Genomic DNA, 19588 nt, shown 5'->3' on the forward strand with positions numbered 1-19588 from the left:
TTAAAAAGGTGAACTAAAATTAGTAGACCCTGATTGCAAATTATTTTTTTAATTTAAATAAATACTCAAAGATTAAATAGAAATATTAAAAGATGAAAATATTGGGAATTCCCTGGCAGTCCAGTGGTTAGGACTCCGTGCTTTCACTGCCAAGAGTGTGGGTTCAAACCCAGGGAATCTCTCAGGCCATGTGGCGCAGCCCAAAAAAAAAAGATGAAAATAATTACACTTTTGGAAAGAATCTTTTTCTTATTTTTATTGCTCTTATATTTTCACTCAAAATGTTTCTTTGGACCGTTTACACTTTTAGACTGTTTTATGACAGAGAACATTCACAGGGAAAATACTTTTAGCCTTCATTATTGGAACATTACAACTTGAATAAAAATAATTGTTAATGTAATAAAAATTACAAAACAGGAGAAAATAATTTGTAGTCGACCCTTTAACTTTGAATATGGGCAAATTACACTGCAATTTTGCAAGTGTATGAATAAGACAGAGGATAATTAGTTAATGACTTGGTTAACTGTATTTATCTACAGGGTCTAAGGAGGTTATGGGCATTAAGGTGGCCATTTCTTAACAGACAGATATACTTAGCAAAGTGGGTTTTACCTCAAGCACATAAAAACATAGTTCTAACTTACTTAGCAAACATTATAAATATTTGGAAATGTATTAAATCTCTTGTGTGTATTCAGTAGCAAGATTGTTACTTAGCATAGTAATTATCCCTGAAAAGGAAGTCAGTATGTGTGTAACATATGAGATACTTGTTTTCCATTCCTTCTGTATAATTACCCAAATTCTTATCTTTACAGGCAAAGTTGGGTGACCAAGGGAACCTCTCTGAACTGGTTAATCTCATCTTGACAGTGGCTGATGGAGACAAAGATGGCCAGGTTTCCTTGGGAGAAGCAAAGTCAGCATGGGCACTTCTTCAATTAAATGAATTTCTTCTCATGGTGATACTTCAAGATAAAGAACATACCCCCAAATTAATGGGATTCTGTGGTGATCTCTATGTGATGGAAAGTGTCGAATATACCTCTCTTTATGGAATAAGCCTTCCGTGGGTCATTGAACTTTTTATTCCATCTGGGTTCAGAAGAAGCATGGATCAGTTGTTCACACCATCATGGCCTAGAAAAGCTAAAATAGCCATAGGACTTCTAGAATTTGTGGAAGATGTTTTCCATGGCCCCTATGGAAACTTCCTCATGTGCGATACTAGTGCCAAAAACTTAGGATATAATGATAAGTATGATTTGAAAATGGTGGACATGAGAAAAATTGTGCCAGAGACAAACCTTAAAGAACTTATAAAGGATCGTCACTGTGAGTCTGATTTGGACTGTGTCTATGGCACGGATTGTCGAACTAGCTGTGATCAGAGTACAATGAAGTGTACTTCAGAAGTGATACAACCAAACTTGGCAAAAGCCTGTCAGTTACTCAAAGACTACCTACTGCGTGGTGCTCCAAGCGAAATTCGTGAAGAATTAGAAAAGCAGCTGTATTCTTGTATTGCTCTCAAAGTCACAGCAAATCAAATGGAAATGGAACATTCTTTGATACTAAATAACCTAAAAACATTACTCTGGAAGAAAATTTCCTATACAAATGACTCTTAGTTCATTTGGACATTGTGACCACTAAGAAACTTAGCACTTCAAAAGTTTTGAACATTTTTCTAAATGGCTTGACTCAAATCCTTGTCAGTTACACAAAATTCCTTTGCCCTGGTCCTAAGGAAGCCATCATCTTAAAATACATGCTGGTTGCTCAAGTAATGGCAGGAGTTATAGGATCAAAAGGTCCAGAAATTTTTCATTCCTGCCCTTTTAGAAACCCTGGTACATCTCCTAGTACATTCACTGTGTAACTACTTTGACTAATGACTTAAAATAATGCTGTGAAAAGCCTCATTCCATAAACATCAACAGTGAATTTTGTAGATTTGTTAGCCAAAATATCAGTGCTGGAAATTGTGTTTGCATTGAAGCTGCTGTTTAAAAAAGAAAATTTATAAATTTAATGTCTTAGCATGGTAAAGTTTGCACATTAACAGATATTAAGACTGCAAAGCAGGTAAATTAAAATTACTCCTTTATAAACAGATGTTGGGTTAATAGCATGGTTTCTTGTAAAAACATTCAGCTCATCTAGACATCAAATTTCATGTGGCTTCACAAGGTTGAGTGGCTCTTATCCACTGAAAACCCATCAGGAAGTGTTCTACGTGGCAGTATATAATTGTCAATATTAGAAGCTGAACATGGATGAGGTTTCATCATCCTAGATTTAAAGGGTCTATATCTTAATGTCAGCCAGCCAATTGGTCCTTCAACTCTTTAGGCCCAACGCAGATACACACATCTTGAATCTGAGCTATAGGAAAGTGGGACATTAAGGGCAGGACTCTGAAATCATGGAACTTCCTATTAATAATTTTCCATTTTTAGACACTATTCCCTATTGGCTGAAGGGCTATTTCTTAAGAGGCATGTAAATGTATCTGTCTAACACTTTTTCTCATGTAAACTTGATATACAAGGGTTAATATTTGGTCCTCTTTCATGTTTATTCAGATCTGGCATGTGCCTTTCAATTCCATAAAATGAAACACCTCCTGTGATTACTAACCCTGTACCTTCTGCTCAAAGGTTTCACCTGGTTAAAGTTAATATATGTTAAAATTATATGACCTTCATTGGACAGCTATATCTCAAAACTTAAAGCCATGGATTAGCATCAGTTTTGCTTACTTTAAAATTATAAACTTTGAAGGTACTTTTCTTCCCGCTCATCATGTGGTTACAATAAATGAATGGAAGAAATATTTCTAGGGGAAGGTTTGTCTGTTGCTTGCCAGAGCTGCACATCATACAATTCAAGGGGATAACTCCTGTCAGGAAGAACAGACACCCCAGGTATGAACTTCAAGGCAATATGTAAGACATTTCCTGGGAAAAACTACACTTGTTTCTGGAAGGAAAATACTGTCAATTTTAGGTATTTCCTACAGTTTCATTAACAAGAGCTTAACACAGAAACGGATACTTAGTCAATAAGTTTATTATTTTCTTTATCTGAAAAATTTTCACAGAAATTGTGGTTTGGTTTATTAACTCTCAGTAGCCCGTTCCTGAGCTCTAAGGAAGCTTGCCTTCTTCTGAGCTACCCGATCTTTCTTCTGGGCAAGTGACATTTTGGGACGGTTCCACCTACAAAACAAAGTAAAAAGAAGAGAAAGGGACATAAATTTTAAAAATCATAGCTAAAGAGAACAGAAAACATTTAACTTTGAAAAAGACAGAATTTGTAATAAGACGGAGGTCAAATAATCCAAGTCCAATACACGTTCTCTTCCTTAGCCTATTAAAAAATGCAGTAATCGATACTTACGATGTACTGGGATAGAATGGGCTGCCTTGGTAGCATCCAAGGCCAATACATTTCTATCACCACAACTACTTTAGCAAACCTGGTTCCCCTCACCTCTGCAACATCATGCAGAGCTAGTGATCGAGTTTGCACAACTTCACTCAGAGTCTGAGTGAGATGAAACAAGGCAGGAACCCCTCCCAACCTCTTTCTCTTCAAAAAACAGTAAGACACATACCTCTTCTTTTTAACTTCTTTCTTAGGCTTCTTCTCATACACTGGATTCTCTCGTATTGCAGCATGAGCTTTCTTATACATCTCCTCCATCTGAAACAAAGCAAAGCAAACAGTACTTGGTTTCATTTCATATGCCCTAAACATAACACAACACACTGTATTCTACTGCTTGCTCTATTTTGTCCTTCTAGGCCAGATTCTCAAAAGGAGCTAAACTAGGTCAATGTTGGTATCTGTAACCCATCTTTTCCTAAGTAAGTGCCAGTTTTTACCATAGGCAATATGAATTGACACTATTCACAAAACATTAACTTACTAACCTTCCTAAAAATTCGCATGTATTTCTGAGTAATTCAGCTACATTCTCAAATCACTCAAGTTTAAAGCAAACTGTTTTCTGTAGAAGCACATTTTATGCTCATTTAAAACCACCTGACCTAAATTCTTTCACTCAAGTATGGATACATGCCAGTATTTAAGATGTTAAGATGAAGAATACATGGACCAACAAGCAATTGCCAAATACATCTCTGTCCTCCCACATTCCCCATATTTCTATTTTCCACTGATTTCTGATAGGTCTTTTCAAGTTATTCCCAGGATCCCATACCGAGGATCTCTTGATCTACTACCACAAATCACTAGTATCTGGCAGCAGTATCAGGCCCCTGTGGAATCAGAAAGAGGTCTGAATTTCCCTAGAAAACCACAAAGGCTATCCAATTAGAAACATTAATGAGAATTTTGTTCTAAAACTCAATAAAAAACAATGTTACAACTCTCTGAAGTGTTTCAATACCCTCTAACCCCCCAAATGATTACTGATCACATGGAAGATCAAACCATGAAAAGAAACTATAAAATGCCTAAAATTAACTAACAATTACAGCCTTCCTAAACAATGAGTCAAGGTAATCCAGGTCTCTAAAACTACTCCAACGCAGATAAAATGCAATTACTATAAAGTTCATTACCAAAGGAAAATGCTGCAAAAACTTTCATTGCACTTGAGACCTCAAAACCTAAATTCCTTTTGAAAGTTAATTTCTCTACTTCTTTTAGCTATTACAAATCCATTTAATGACTTCAAATGTAGTCATTTAACAAATCTAAGCAACCCAGTTCATTTCTTCCAAGAGATCAATCTTGTAGGAAATACAACCATGTGTGTAGATAACACCATGAGTTTAGTTTATAAAGACCACTTCCTGTTGGAGACACACCAGATATCTGCAGAAGACTTCAGGAGGCATACGCAGGCAGAGGCCTCCACAGATAAAATTAATGAGCTAGCTGGAAAAGTATCGGTTGGCCAAAATGTTCATTCAGGTCTTCCCATGTTATGGGGAAACCGAACGAACGTTTTGGCCAACCCAATATTAGCCAAAGAATGGTCTGGCTCAAGTATAGCATGCATATAGGAAAGCATTAGGAAACAGACATCTGAAAACAGATTGGGAATCCATAGCTTAGAAAGAATTCTGCAGGCAAAGCAGAATCATAGGCAAAAATAAAAGGTATTTTTACTAGGGTGATGTCAGTAGTAACATAAAGGAATATACTCATGTGAAAATTAACATGCATTTACATTGCTAATATAAAACTACCCATTTCCTAGCTCAAAAACTCAAACTGTTTATTCAGCCCTAGACTGTGTACTAAGCATACAAATAACAGAAAGTGATCTTTCCCCCAATTATAATTCTATTAAATTTTTTTCAGACATAGGTATGCCAAAATACAAACTATGCACTAACAGAAAAGAACCTAATAAAAACAATTACTTGACATGTAATCCATCAATTTACATACAATTCTGTATTTGTAATAGTTTAATAAAAATCTATGATTTTTGTGTTCTATGCCTTCACTATCAAAACTGGCACTACCATCTTCAATTACTCCAATGTGTTAATAGAGATAGCCCTCAGACTCAACTTTAGGGGTGATAAACTTTGCAACATTAAACTCACTTTTGAAAACATGGGTCCCTTCACTTCTGCAACATCATACAGAACTAGTGATAGAATCTGTACATCTCCCTTTTTGTGTGCATGCCTGAGACATTGATAAAGTCCAGAATATAGCCCTTATCAGCTATGATGAAGAAATTTTTTTCCCCATGACCTCCAAATGAGTGAAGTTTAGTAACTTCTAGCACCTCATATTGGAGCAGATTATAACTATGATCACATTAATGAAATTTATAAATATAGAACAGCCAAATGCGTAAGAACCACCAAAGGCTTTACATTTGGATGCCTGAAGCCTGCCATCCTTCAGCATCTAAAAGATTCCCAAAAGCATGTTGACAAGTCTAGCTCCTTATAAAAGCATCTTGTCTGACTTTTAATCTACCCCAGACCCAACATCCCAATTTCATTTTAATGTGCTCATATTCAACTGTTAACCTGAAATAAAACTGTATTAACGTACCCACTCAAAACAGGTAGGAAACCTAGTTCTAAAAATTTACCAATACAAGCATTTTTAGTTAAATTTTTACCATGTCTGGAGTTACGTTGTTCTTTATGTATTGAGAGAATTGTTTTTTGTAAGCATCTTCATCTTCTTCAATCAGGTAACGCATATAATCAGCAACGTTCTGCCCCATGATGTGCTTTCGGTGTACCTCAGCATTGAATTCTTTGCTTTCTGAATCATAACCAGGGAACCGTTTGGTACTGAAATAAAGTTTTCCATGTATTAATATATATTGGCTATTAATATAGTCACTTCACTAGAAGGAATTCATTTCAATAGCTGCCATCAGTCCCGTCTTGAAACAATTAATTGCATCACATGCAACCAAAGGACCAACTACTGACTGCTCAGTTAGTGGGATATCATCATTCAGCAGCTAATTTCTGAATTCCAGGATAGAAAGTCATGCCACAAGCACCTTTAAAAACCGTTAAATGAACCAAGGCCACTATAAAGTTAGTTCTCCACAGGAAAAGGGTTTTAAAATTACTCTCCCTAAGTCCTACAATTTCTCAGTGGTGCCTCAGGGTATATGTTAATAAATGATTTGTTCCAGATCACATGTAACAGGTGCCTTGCAAGAGAACTGCCAATACCCCCCCACCCACCCCCAAAACCCCCACCCTACATTATAAAAGTTAAGTTCCAGTTAGGCTATGTTTTATTGCTCCTCGCCCCCCAAAAAAGCAAACCAGAAAAAAAAATGTTTTGGTTGTAAAGTCACCGACCACTAAAACATCCCTAAGAAACTAATAAATCACCTTAAGATGTATCTACTCAACAATAGCAATCATTAACTCAAACCAAGGGAAAAACCAAATTAAAACCTACTTACTAGCTTCTAGGAACAGCCTACCCTGTGACGTCCAGTGGGAAGTTTAAAAATTTATGTCTTTTTCTCAAACTCTCCCCCATCCCAAATTCACATTTCCCCATAACTCAGTAAACCAATTCTCATTCTGAATTAAAAAAAAAAAAAAAATGGGGAGAGTGTTTCTGGAACTGAGTTGCTGATTTCTAACCAAAACTAAGCAACATACAGAAGGTAGCAGTTTCAACGCTGGCTCTTCTATTCATTGCCTCTAAAACCTTGAACAAATCATTTCACCTCTGAGTTCCAGTCTCTTCACTTATAAACCATTATACAGTTCCTTCCCATCCTGGCAGGTTCCTTATGCATGGTACCCAGAACATGGCAGGTACACAATAACAGCTACTATTACTTTAATTGGTTCAGTTATATCTCCACAGTCCAACCAGTTAGAAACAGTGCAGTATTAAGAGTCCAGGCAACGAGGCCTTGATTACTATTATTACCTGTGAGGGATAGACAAGCCTCCATCGACAGCTCCCTTCAGGGCCCCAAAAACTTTATTCCCAGTAGTAGTCCTGGCAAGCCCTGCATCCAAGTAACAGGTGAAGGCACCAGGTTGACCATCAATGCTTTCCACATTGTATTCATCTCCAGTCACCTCGACTTGGCCTTCATAAATTTTGTCCATACCAAACCTATTAAGAAGCTATTAACAAAGAAGCCAGTCTAAATGCTTGTCAGAATATATTCAACTTCAACAATATCTCAAAATTCACAATTTTAATAACCTGACAAAAAACTTCCTTCCAATTCACTTTTCCCTTTATCCCAATCTATTTTTAATTAATTAATTAATTAATTAAATTTATTGGCTGTGTTGGGTCTTTGTTGCTGCACATGGGCTTTCTCTAGTTGATGCAAGTGGGGGCTACTCTTCATTGTGGTGTGTGGGCTCTTCATTGTAGTGGCTTCTCTTGTTGTGGAGCACAGGCTCTAGGTGCATGGGTAGAGCACAGGCTCAGTAGCTGTGGCGCGCAGACTTAGTTGCTCCGCAGCATGTGGAATCTTCCCGGAGCAGGGCTTGAAACCATGTCCCCTGCATCAGCAGGCAGATTCTTAACCACTGCACCACCTAGGAAGTCCCCAATCTACTTATAATTATCAATTTTTAAACACCACAAAAAGAAATTTCAGACATCCAATTTTACCCACAACTATAACTGCTTAACGGTTTCTGAATCTGCTGCACTGTCTACACTTGATTTTTGTAGTAATCAATTAGGACATGATACTTAATTGATTCTTATATTTACTCAAGGGAGGTAATCTTCACTTTCCTTCAGTCATATCTGGCTATAATTCAACAACCAGATATTAAATATTATAATATGTAGATTTATTTAATTTGATTAACATATTAAAAGTAGGATCCCGTGCTGAAGAGAATATCTTTTGTGGCTCTGCCCTGCTACTATATTATGTGAATATGAGCCACTACTCTGCTACTACATGTCATCTAGCTATGGGAAGTTTCACAAGTGGTGCCTCTGCACCAAGATGCTCTCATATAAAAGACAATGCCCCAACCCAAACATGTTTATAACCACTGAAGATGTGGGTCCCCAACAAAAATTTCACTGCAAAACAAGGTCAGTAACCAAGAAAACAATAATAAGGCAAAGATCACATGTTCATTTCCTTTCTGTATATTACAGGAAATACTGCCACCCAGAGGCAAAGATTATTAAAACAAAAACGAATCCCCCCAATCAATGCCTGCTCCCAACCCCCGCGCCCCGCCCCCCGTCTCAAAAGCTTAAGGCACTGCTTCTCAAAATTTAGCATGCATATAAATCACTTGGACATCCTATCAAAATATAAATTCTGAAGGTCTGGAGTATAGTCTGCTTTTTTAATGTACCCTGATGGTCAGAAGATCTACACTTCCGAGTAGATCTGTCCAACAAGGTAGCCACCAACTAGCCACAACCAGCTTTTCATATTTACATTTAAAACTCAGTTATCAGCAGCACTAAAACACATTTCAAGCCTTCAATAGCTGCATGTGGCTAGTGGCTACCATATCAGACAGCAAAGATTACAGATACCCGTCACTGCAAAAAATTCTACTGGTCTAAGATATAACCAACAAACAGGGCAGAAAAAGAAAAAAAGAAAAAAGACTTCCCCAGATTAGAAACTATCTATCTCAAACAATATATTTATATAAAATTATCTCCCCTGGTGATGCCATTGTAAGCCATAGCGCAACAGCAGGCACTCCTGTCCCCCACAGCTGAAGGTATCTTATCCATGTGTGAACCATGTATGTTACAGACAACTCCAGTGAGCTAATTCCAAAACACATCACTTAAAGTAATCTTGTACCTACCCTGCGGGCCAGCAGCAGGCCAGTACAATATGCTGCAGCATAGTTTGTCAGGCCAACCTTCACACCATATTTTGGGAGTTCGTGAGCATAAGCTGCACAAACTATCATATCTCCTTCTATACGGGCATAGGCAATCTACAATAAGAGAAAAACCAGGTTAGTAATGTTTTCACGGTTTTGTGGATTACTTGTCCTAAGTGCCTTCTTTTTCAAAGGACTTAAAAAGCCAGACACAGATCTGCACCACTTAAGATTTGTCTTTGTTAAGCCCACTCACCTTCAACAACATATTACGGCTTGGTCAACTACAAAAGATATCGATTTATGCGTTTGTAAATATGTCTGACTAATTTTACAGTAAGTCTCAAATTACCACAGACATCGAATATTAAAATACCTCTGGAATAAGTTATACTGTAGTTCCTTACTTCTGAATAAAGAAGAGACCCTAAGCTGGGATAGCTGGTGAATTAAGGTGGCACCCTGAAAAATCAAAAAGGAATCCCTGATTATTTCCAACACCTTTTAAACTAGGCATATCTAAGTCCCACAACGTTTCAGAAACCTAATATTTAGTTATCTGAACTTGGATATGGAGAAAGAGAATGCCTTCGTGACCAATAAATTAGTTTGCTCAGAAAACAGGTGTGCCTGCCTCCTCCAAACCTCCAGTGTGAAAAGTTTTCCTAGTTGTAAAAGCCCAGAAAACTACCTTCCAGGAGCAAACTGCCACTTTCTGGAAATCTTTTACATGGGAGACACCTTCATACGTATTTACTAAAACCTATTTCAAACAATAAGCAGGAATAAGAACAATCTTAAGAGTCTAATTTAACGTTCACAACTACCTACCTCTTCAAAACAGTGGATAAATGTTCACGATGAATTCTATTATCCTACGGGAATTGGAATGGGCAAGAACCTTCTGGGTCTCAAATTTATCCTCCCACCCCCACAAAAACAGCACAGTATCATAAAATTTCTCTAATCTACCCCCCCCATTAGAAACTGAATGGGATTAAACTTGGTCATGATTGCCAAAGAGTTGATCTTCAGCGTATTTTTTACAGTACTAATTTCCCAGACTCCTACTTCAGACCTACCAAAATAACGACTCACTTAATATTCTTTGGAGTGCCAGGCACTAGATTAGATGGACCTAATGCACATACATATGTTTCGCTTCGCAAGTACAACTTCTCTACCACAGTGAGGGCATGAGCCGGGGTGGAGGCTACCATCCATTATTTGAGTCTAGAATACAACTTACCTGACAAATGATATCTCTGTTGGTTACCCGAACTATCATTCTGTATTTGGGTGTGTTATACTTATTTTTATCTTGGATTACCAATCGTTTTCGAGCATAGTAGTCAGTTTTGCCCTCTGAAAGAAAAAAAATAATTAAAAAAAAAGCCTACTTCACTGTAAAGCAGATTCTTTTCATATTGTGAACATGAAATCCTGACCATACCTCGCCGTCTTCTAAATTTCACTTGGTATCTCTTGAAGTAGGCCTTATTCTTGACAACTTTCACAAACCCCTTTAAGATAAAAGAATGTTATTAAAACCTTGATAAATGTTTCAGCTTATGATACTTCTGACATTTAAGTTAACCATGTAACAAAATAACAAACTTCAAAAGTGAATTCTGACAACCATCACTTTCTCAAATGAGGTCAAGAATCACTTTTTCTTCTACTTTCCATCTGTCAAGACTGACAGTTTTATAAAACAAAAATGAATCGGCGTGAAAAATGGAAAGAAAAAACAAACACAAAATGCAGACCAATTTATTACATTCACCAGTTATAGAGCTGTCACATTGATTTTAAACTTTTAAACTCTCAACTTTTGTTCCCTCTTGGACCAGCAACATTCCTAGTGCCAAACTTTTACAAAACACTGCACAAGACAGCAATCTTGGAAACGTCAGTCTATTCTTAATACTGTCCCATTTCGAGAACCTAATGTTTCCCCCTTTCCACAAACGTTTTTCAAAAGCCTAAATTACCTGCTACAAAACACAACTGGCCAAGGATATATTCAGCAATTACTCCCGATTAAAGCAACACCGTCCCTCACCAACTAAGGCAACACCCCACCCGAAAAACTACTAGAAAGCGGTGCCAGCGACAACCTAAAGAAAGAGACAGAAGACGCCTACCAAACTAATCGAGCTTCCTTTCGGGGCCCATAGACACCACAGCCTCCAGGTTCTGCTGACGGTTTTGACTTAAAAGCCACTTCTTCGGCCCAAAAACACAGGTTTTCTTAACAACTTGCCGGCCCCGACGCTCTCCCGGAAAACCCACCAAGCAGTCATGGGTGGAGCTGGGTGCAAGAAGCCGCAGCTCGTCTCCACTCAGGCATCCCCCACCTAGTCTGAGACTGACTCCATGCAATCTCCTCCTCCCGGCCGCCTGCCGGTGCCCCCTCTGCCAAGCCAGCAATACCCCTGCCGTCTGTCGACTACACTCACCCCATCCCCAATCCTCTACCCCAGCTCTTCATCTTCTTCAACCCCTCCCCCCCCCCCCCCCATGCTTGCGCGCCGTGGCAGCCATTAAGGCCACGCTGGGAGTTGCAGCCCGACCAAGACAGAACCGGCAATCTAACGCCATCCGATCCCTGCAACGCGCTAAATGGAGCCCAGGCGGGCTCTAGGACAAGGAGAGGGAACCCCCGTGCATCCGTAGCCCCGAGATCGAGATAGCCACTCACCATTCTGTTGAACAGAGGACTCAGCCGCCACTGAGTTGCAGAACCAGCACGGCTCCGGGGGGAAAAAAGGCCGCGCCGCCTGCGCAGGCGCAGTATGTAGCGCCGACCATCACGCCGGCGACGTGTGGAAGAGAGACCCGCAGGCTACCTGGCGTACAGTATGCCGCCCCCTGCTGGTGGGCAGACCAATGCTGGACTTCACCTACCCAAAACAAATCCTCCAAGTCGCGGGGTCGCGTATCTCCTGACTGGTAAAATCCCACAGGGAGGGGCGTTTAAGCATTAGCAGGGAGGATTATAAAAGGCTTTCACTTTCCTATGCTAGGAAGCTGTTTCATAACGAACTTTTACTTTTGTAAGCAAGAAAAAAAAAAGATTAAAAATTAAATAGAATGAATTTGCTCTAGAGCCCTGTTGCCCCCTTCTTGACTACTCCTCCAGGTCCAGAGCACGCAGGTTCCCCCTCAGGAAGCCAAGCCTGGGTTAGGGGCCTTCCCGCAGCAGCTCTGTACCTGTCTCAGCCTTCCCTAGATTGTAAACTCCCTGAGGGTGGACCCTGCTGACAAGTTCACCTTTGAATTTCCAGCACTTAGCATAGTAGCGCTAACATTCAGGAAGTGTTATATTTGGTAAATGGTTTAAAAAAAAAATACTACTCTCTCCCTCTGTGTCTTCCCTGATCCGTGAGGGCCTCATTCCTTTTCCCTCCTTCCATCACTCTCATCTAGTCAGCATAACCTTTTTCTAAATCCTTTTTTTCATTCTATTAAAACTAGTTGCAACTGAAGAACAAGTCTTTTCCCTATTCTCCACGCAGAGACTGAGAAGAACCAATCAACCAATCCACCAAACAAAAAAGCGCCTCAAGAGACAGTATTCCCTCACCCAACAGTATTTCATTTCAAAGGTGGTCTTTGGGCTATTGCATGGGAATTGTTTGGATATTAGTTAAAATGCAGATATCTAAATATTCACTGCCTCTACTAAATCAGACTGGCTGGCTTGGGAACTGGGAGTCTGCATTTTATATTTGGCCTCAATCAAACCAAGCCAAAAGGTCTCAGGAAAGTAGAAAACAAATTCTGTTTTCCCAGCAGTGGAATCTACTGACTCCACCAGGAAAAGAAGACAAATTACCTACCGGCACAGCAATTTGAAGATTCCCATCCTTAGGATGAATTTTAACTCTCTGCCCCCATCCTCCAATGATTTAAGCCTGCTCGCAGGACATGCATGTGTATGAGTTTAATCTAGCAGGAAAGAATCAGCATATAAACTGCTGAGTGCCAGATCTGGGAGAAGGGTCTGCTGAACAGAATGACAAGGTTAAGTGGTTCCAAAAAACTACCACTTGAAAAAAAATCAGAATTACGATGCCAGTTTCCTCTGGTTTCAATTTGTAACTTCTTATATAACCAGAAAAATTTACATCGAGTCCACTCTGGCCAATGTTGACAAAGCCCTCAATGAGAAATGCTAAAACATTCCTCACAGGCAAGTGTGGTTCCATCTTTGTCAAGTGGCTTTTGAAAATGTAAAGAAAGAGGCATACAATTTGTTTATAGAAAATACATAAGACCTACGTTTTGGTAGTCCATCAAGTTATTAGCCTGCAAAGCATGCCACCTGTCTTGGTCAGGCCCTGCTCCCATTGCAGGTGGAAAAATCAGAAAGAAAAGTCTACCTGGAAATAGGCACAGCCCTAACTTTTGCACGTTATAGGGCAAGAGTACATATGAAGGCCTGCATACCATTAACCTGAATAGTTGGAAGTTATGAAGCAAACTAACACAATTAAATGTTTTGTGCTTCTTATCTTGCTTATTATCTTATAAACCTTTATAAGAACGAAATTAAAATATGTGTACCTATTCCCTTTGGTTACAGCTGGGAGGTTGTGGCTAGCACGACTGGCTCAGCCAATGCAGTTGGTGACACCAGGAACCAGGGGGAACTTGTCCAGCACACTCGGCCAACATAATCTTGTTCAAGTGGTAATACTTAAAAATCACCAGTAATGGGACAAGTCAGTTTTGTGTGCCTCTTGATATGATGCACTAAGAACACAGAAGGACTTCTTGCCAAGTGTATATAGTTTAATCTAACCGTCTGATACATGATGAAACTGCAAACAAACCCAAATTGAGGGATAGTCTACAAAGTAACTGGTCTGTAGTCTTCAAAAATGACAAAATCATGACGGATAAGGAAAGACTAAAGAACTATTCCAGATTGAAACAGACCAAAGTGACATGACAACTGCATGCAATGTGTGATCCTGGACTTCATCCTGGACAAGAAAGGAAAAAAATAAAAAGGAAGGTTTTTTATTTCTTTTGTACAAAGGACATTCTCAGAAAAATCAGTAGAAATTTGAATGGAATCTGTGGATTAAATGGTAGTAATAGATCAATGTTAATTTTATTTTGATAGGCATACTATGGTTATATATGAGAGTGTTCTTATTTTTTGGGAAATACACTCTGAACTATTTTGGAGTAATAGGCATTATTTCAGCAACTTGCAACAAATGACTCAGAAAATAATTACATTTGTGTGTATATACACATATACATATATGTAAAAAAGAAAATGATAAGGAAACATGTTAAAATGTTAACCATAGGGAATCCAGAAGTGTATATAAAAATTCTTTGTACTGTTTTTACAACCAATTTGTGATCTTGAAATTATTTCAAAATAAAAAATAAAACACTGGGAATTCCCTTGGCGGTCCAGTGGTTAGGACTCCGTGCTTTCACTGCCTGTGAAATACCTGGTCAGGGAACTAAGATCCTGCAAGCAGCACGGTATGGCCAAATGGGGGGGAAAAAAGAAAATTATTAAACATAAAATATTGATTCCTGTTAGAATAGGAAATATTTCTTTTATTATATGAAGTGAAAGCAAACTCGGTTTTATGAAATATGTCAAGCACTTATTACAAATAGAAAATAAATCAGCAGTTTTTAGTTCTGGTAGTGATGATTTAACACCAAAATATGGAAAGTTTTCTATGATGTTACCCATATATTATGACTTTGAGGTATTTACTGCCCTCATCAGCTAGTTCTTTGTTGAAACCACCGTAACTATGATCGAAAACCATGTTATCTCAAAATGTTTTTTTCTTTGCAATTGGCTTTTGCTTTACATGACTTTATGGTTATACACCGAAGGGTAGCAAATAGGTAAACTCCTTTATGGTTGGATCCCCTCTTTTGATATCAACACATTAGAAATATTCTAAACCTGTATTTTTTTTGCCATACCATGTGGCATGTGGGATCTCAGTTCCCTGACCAGGGATCAAACCCATGCCCCCTGCAGTGGAAGTGCATGGAGTCCTAACCACTGGACTTCCAGGGAAGTCCCTTAAACCTGTACTTTTTATCTAGAGAAAAAATAATTAGCCTTCAATGAGAGAAGAAACTCTGTTTAACAGGAAAATGTGTAAAGCTGTGATTTTATGGGATTGAAAGCAAAACAGCAAGGACAATCAAACATAATTATGATAGAGTATGTCTGGGTGTTCTGTTGATAGGCAATTTATGTCTGAATGACTAAGATAAAGACATACAAAATTCATAAATTATATTTATTCCATAAAATTTCCTTTTTTTTCTCTTCAGCAAAATCTCTGTATTGTTATCACCAAGATAGCACATCATTTGTGTTCTACAGATAAGAAGACCAAATTGGACAACTTTTCTTGGATCATTGTGGTTCTTGAATAATTTATTAATTTCAATTAGGAGAGAACAAAAGTTATTAAGACACAAGAAAAGAATGGCTTAGGGTATATATAGCTCTCCTACCAAAGCTTAATAGGCCTGAGGTACTTACAATTAAATTGAGAGAAGCCTTTTTTTTTTTTTGGCCGCACCATGTGGCATGTGGGATCTTACTTCCCTGACCAGAAATCGAACCCATGCCCCCTGCATTGGTAGCATGGAGTCTTAGCCACTGGACCATCAGGGAAGTCTCAAGGGGTAAGTCTTGAAAGAAAGCGATACAGATGTGGCTACTGACACATCAAGCTGACAAGAATGAAAATAAGAAGCCGACTAAATTTTGACACCATGATCCTGGATTAAGAAATCTGTGAGTAGAGATAGGATTAAGATGGCGGGAGTAGGAGGACGTGCGCTCACTCCCTCTTGCAAGAGCATCAGAACAAATAACTACTGAACAATCATCGAGAGAAAGACACTGGAACTCACCAAAAAAGACACCCCACATCGAGAGACAAAGGAGAAGCCGCAATGAGACGGTAGGAGGGGCGCAATTGCGTTAAAATCAAATCCCATAAATGCTGGGTGGGTGACTCACAAACTGGAGAACAGTTATACTGCAGAAGTCCACCCACTAAAGTGAGGGTTCTGAGCCCCACATCAGGCTTCCCAACCTGGGAGTCCAGCAACGGGAGGAGGAATCCCCAGAGAATCAGACTCTGAAAGCCAGCGGGATTTGATTGCAGGACCTCCACAGGACTGGGGGAAACAGAGACTCCACTCTTGGAGGACACACAAAAAAGTGTGCTCACCAGGACCCAGGGGGAAGGAGCAGTGACCCCATAGGAGACTGAACCAGACCTACCTGCTGGTGTTGGAGGGTTGCCTGCAGAGGTGGGGGCAGCTGTGGCTCACCGAGGAGGCAGGGGCACTGGCAGCAGGGGTTCTGGGAAGTGCTTATTGGCGTGAGCCCTTCCAGAGTCCACCATTAGCCCTACCAAAGAGCCTGTAAGCTCCAGCACTAGGTGGCCTCAGGCCAAACAACCAACAAGGTGTGAACACAGCCCCACCCATTAGCAGACAAGCAGATTAAAGTTTTACAGAGCTCCGCCCACCAAATCTGCCCACCAAATCGGATTAAAGCTTTACTGAGCTCCACCCACCCAGCCCTACCCACCATCAGTCCCTCCCATCAGGAAGCACCCATGAGCCTCCTAGATAGCTTCCTCCACAAGACGGCAGACAGCAGATCAAACAGTATCAACAGTATTTCATCTTGTGGAACTGAAAACCACAGCCACAGAAAGATAGAGAAAATGAAAAAGCAGAGGACTTTGTACCAGATGAAGGGACAGGATAAAGCCCCAGAAAAATAACTAAATGAAGAGGAGATAGGCACCCTTCCAGAAAAAGAATTCAGAATAATGATAGTGAAGATGATCCAGGACTTTGAAAAAAGACTGCATGCAAAGATCGAAAAGTTTACCAAGGACCTAGAAGAAGTAAAGAACAAACAAACAGAGATATGCAACACATTAACGGAAATGAAAAATACACTGGAAGGAACCAATAGCAGATTAAGTGAGGCAGAAGGGCGAATAAGTGACCTGGAAGACAGAATGGTGATCATCACCGACGCAGAAAAGAATAAAGAAAAAAGAATGAAAAGAACTGAAGACAGCCTAAGAGACCTCTGGGACAATGTTAAACACACCAACATTCGCATTATAGGGGTCCCAGAAGGAGACGAGAGAGAGAAAGGACCTGAGAAAATATTGGAAGAGATTATAGTTGAAAACTTCCCTAACATGGGAAAGGAAATAGCTACCCAAGTCCAGGAAGCACAGAGAGTCCCAGGCAGGATAAATCCAAGGAGAAACATGCCAAGACATATATTAGTCAAGTTGACAAAAATTAAAGACAGAGAAAAGTTATTAAAAGCAACAAGGGAAAAACGACAAATAACATACAAGGGAACTCCCATAAGGTTAACAGCTGATTTCTCAGCACAAACTCTGCAAGCAAGAAGGGAGTGGCATGATATATTTCAAGTGATGAAAGGGAAGAACCTACAACCAAGAATACTCTACCCAGCAAGGATCTCATTCAGATTTAATGGAGAAATCAAAAGCTTTACAGACAAGCAACAGCTAAGAGAATTCAGCACCACCAAACCAGCCCTACAACAAATGCTAAAGGAACTTCTCTAAGTGGGAAACATAAGAGAAGAAAAGGACCTACAAAAACAACAACAAAACAATTAAGAAAATGATAATAGGAACATATATACTGACAATTACCTTGAATGTAAATGGACTAAATGCACCAACCACAAGACACAGAGTGGCTGAATGGATACAAAAACAAGACCCATATATATGCTGTCTACAAGAGACCCACTTCAGACCTAGGGACACATACAGACGGAAAGTGAGGGGATGGAAAAAGATATTCCATGCAAATGGAAATCAAAAGAAAGCTGGAGTAGCAATACTCATATCAGATAAAATAGACTTTAAAATAAAAAATGTTACAAGAGACAAGAAAGGACATTACATAAAGATCAAGGGATCCATCCAAGAAGAGGAGATAACAATTATAAATATATATGCACCCAATATAGGAGCACCTCAATACATAAGGCAAATGCTAACAACTGTGAAAGAGGAAATGCAAGGCAGAAATAGAGACACAGGTGTAGAGAACAAACACATGAACACCAAGTGGGGAAAGCGGGGAGGGTTGGGGGGGAATGAATTGGGAGATTGGGACACCAAATTGTACACTCTAAATATATGCTGTTTATTGTCTGTTAACTGTATCTCAATAAAAGTTCTTACAAAAAAAAATTTCAATTAGGAGAAACTTTGCTGTGCTGAAGCAAGAGAAACTGAAATTTTAAATAAAGTTCATAAAGTAATACTTAGATTTGGAAATGAACCATGATTTTTCACATATCACATTCAAATAATATAATGGTGTCATATATGATAAATTATTGTTTTCAATAGAATACAATCGAAACTATTACGATATTTTGGTATTATCATATAAACCACTGCCAGTTTAATTGCAATTTTCTCTGTCTCTTACAATAATATCCACATCAACCCAAGTTTTGTTATTCTTCTTACAATAGTTCAATGATAAGAGTATGATAAAGGAAAACAAAAATAGTAGTATGTTGCTCAATTTGTTCAAATGTCTTTTCAATCAGATTATATACACTGACCTATCGGGGTCAGAAAATAATCTCTATAGAAATTAGTTTTAGGTTTATTTGTACACATTTTCCTCTTCACAGTCATGCAAACTTTTCCATTTCCTTCTAATTTTCTTATATTTCATTAGAATGTCACATTTGTTGAATATTTCTCCTGCAGTTTCATTCAATTTAGAAAAAGTTGTCTACAATTTTAATATTTTTAAAAATTAGGTCAGTTTGGGGTTTGAACACGTACTATTATTAAAAGCAAATAATACTACATATTAAAAAACTAAATAGCACAGATTCAATATTCTTTTTTTTTTTTTTTTGCCAAAGATTGATTTGCTCTTTATTTGAGCACCGTCTGTTGTTTCACTTTACTCTTCTACAGCATCTTATGACTGGTCTAAATCAAATCTAACTTTTAATACAATAAATACCTCTGGAACCAGGAACTGGAACATAAAGATAAACAAGAAATTAGAGGCTTGGTTTTACTCAGTTATGAAACTTCATTATTCCAGAATCTTTTGTGTTCACGTAATCACAAAGAAAGGATTCAACAAGTTAATTTGGTTTTTTGTCTTTCCTAAAAAAAATTTCT

General features: G+C 38.7%; 2 protein-coding genes and 3 non-coding genes across 5 annotated transcripts in view; 1 reads left to right on the forward strand and 4 right to left on the reverse strand.

Annotated features, from left to right (window-relative positions):
• Positions 1-2851, forward strand: part of DIPK1A (divergent protein kinase domain 1A) — a 109386-nt gene extending 106535 nt beyond the window's left edge. The window contains exon 5 of the mRNA XM_057712863.1: positions 825-2851. Within this exon, the coding sequence (XP_057568846.1) occupies positions 825-1637 (813 nt within the window). The 3' untranslated portion in view covers positions 1638-2851. The remainder of the gene's footprint in view (positions 1-824) is intronic.
• Positions 2852-3065: 214 nt separating this feature from the next.
• RPL5 (ribosomal protein L5) lies at positions 3066-13694 on the reverse strand. The gene is given in 10 exon segments (XM_057747151.1): positions 3066-3230; positions 3629-3717; positions 6134-6311; positions 7429-7631; positions 9318-9452; positions 10588-10703; positions 10792-10861; positions 12043-12098; positions 12101-12290; positions 13626-13694. Coding segments are annotated over 10 exon segments (1206 nt in total). The 3' UTR covers positions 3066-3130.
• LOC130842984 (small nucleolar RNA SNORA66) lies at positions 3411-3543 on the reverse strand. Its single transcript, XR_009050668.1, has one exon. It is a non-coding gene; the product is annotated as a small nucleolar RNA SNORA66 (small nucleolar RNA).
• LOC130842987 (small nucleolar RNA SNORA66) lies at positions 5527-5663 on the reverse strand. Its single transcript, XR_009050670.1, has one exon. It is a non-coding gene; the product is annotated as a small nucleolar RNA SNORA66 (small nucleolar RNA).
• On the reverse strand, positions 6390-6485 carry LOC130842968 (small nucleolar RNA SNORD21). The gene has a single exon (XR_009050660.1). It is a non-coding gene; the product is annotated as a small nucleolar RNA SNORD21 (small nucleolar RNA).
• Positions 13695-19588: the final 5894 nt, after the last annotated feature.

This window comes from Hippopotamus amphibius, chromosome 1, assembly GCF_030028045.1.
Source record: "Hippopotamus amphibius kiboko isolate mHipAmp2 chromosome 1, mHipAmp2.hap2, whole genome shotgun sequence".
Taxonomy (NCBI): domain Eukaryota; kingdom Metazoa; phylum Chordata; class Mammalia; order Artiodactyla; family Hippopotamidae; genus Hippopotamus; species Hippopotamus amphibius.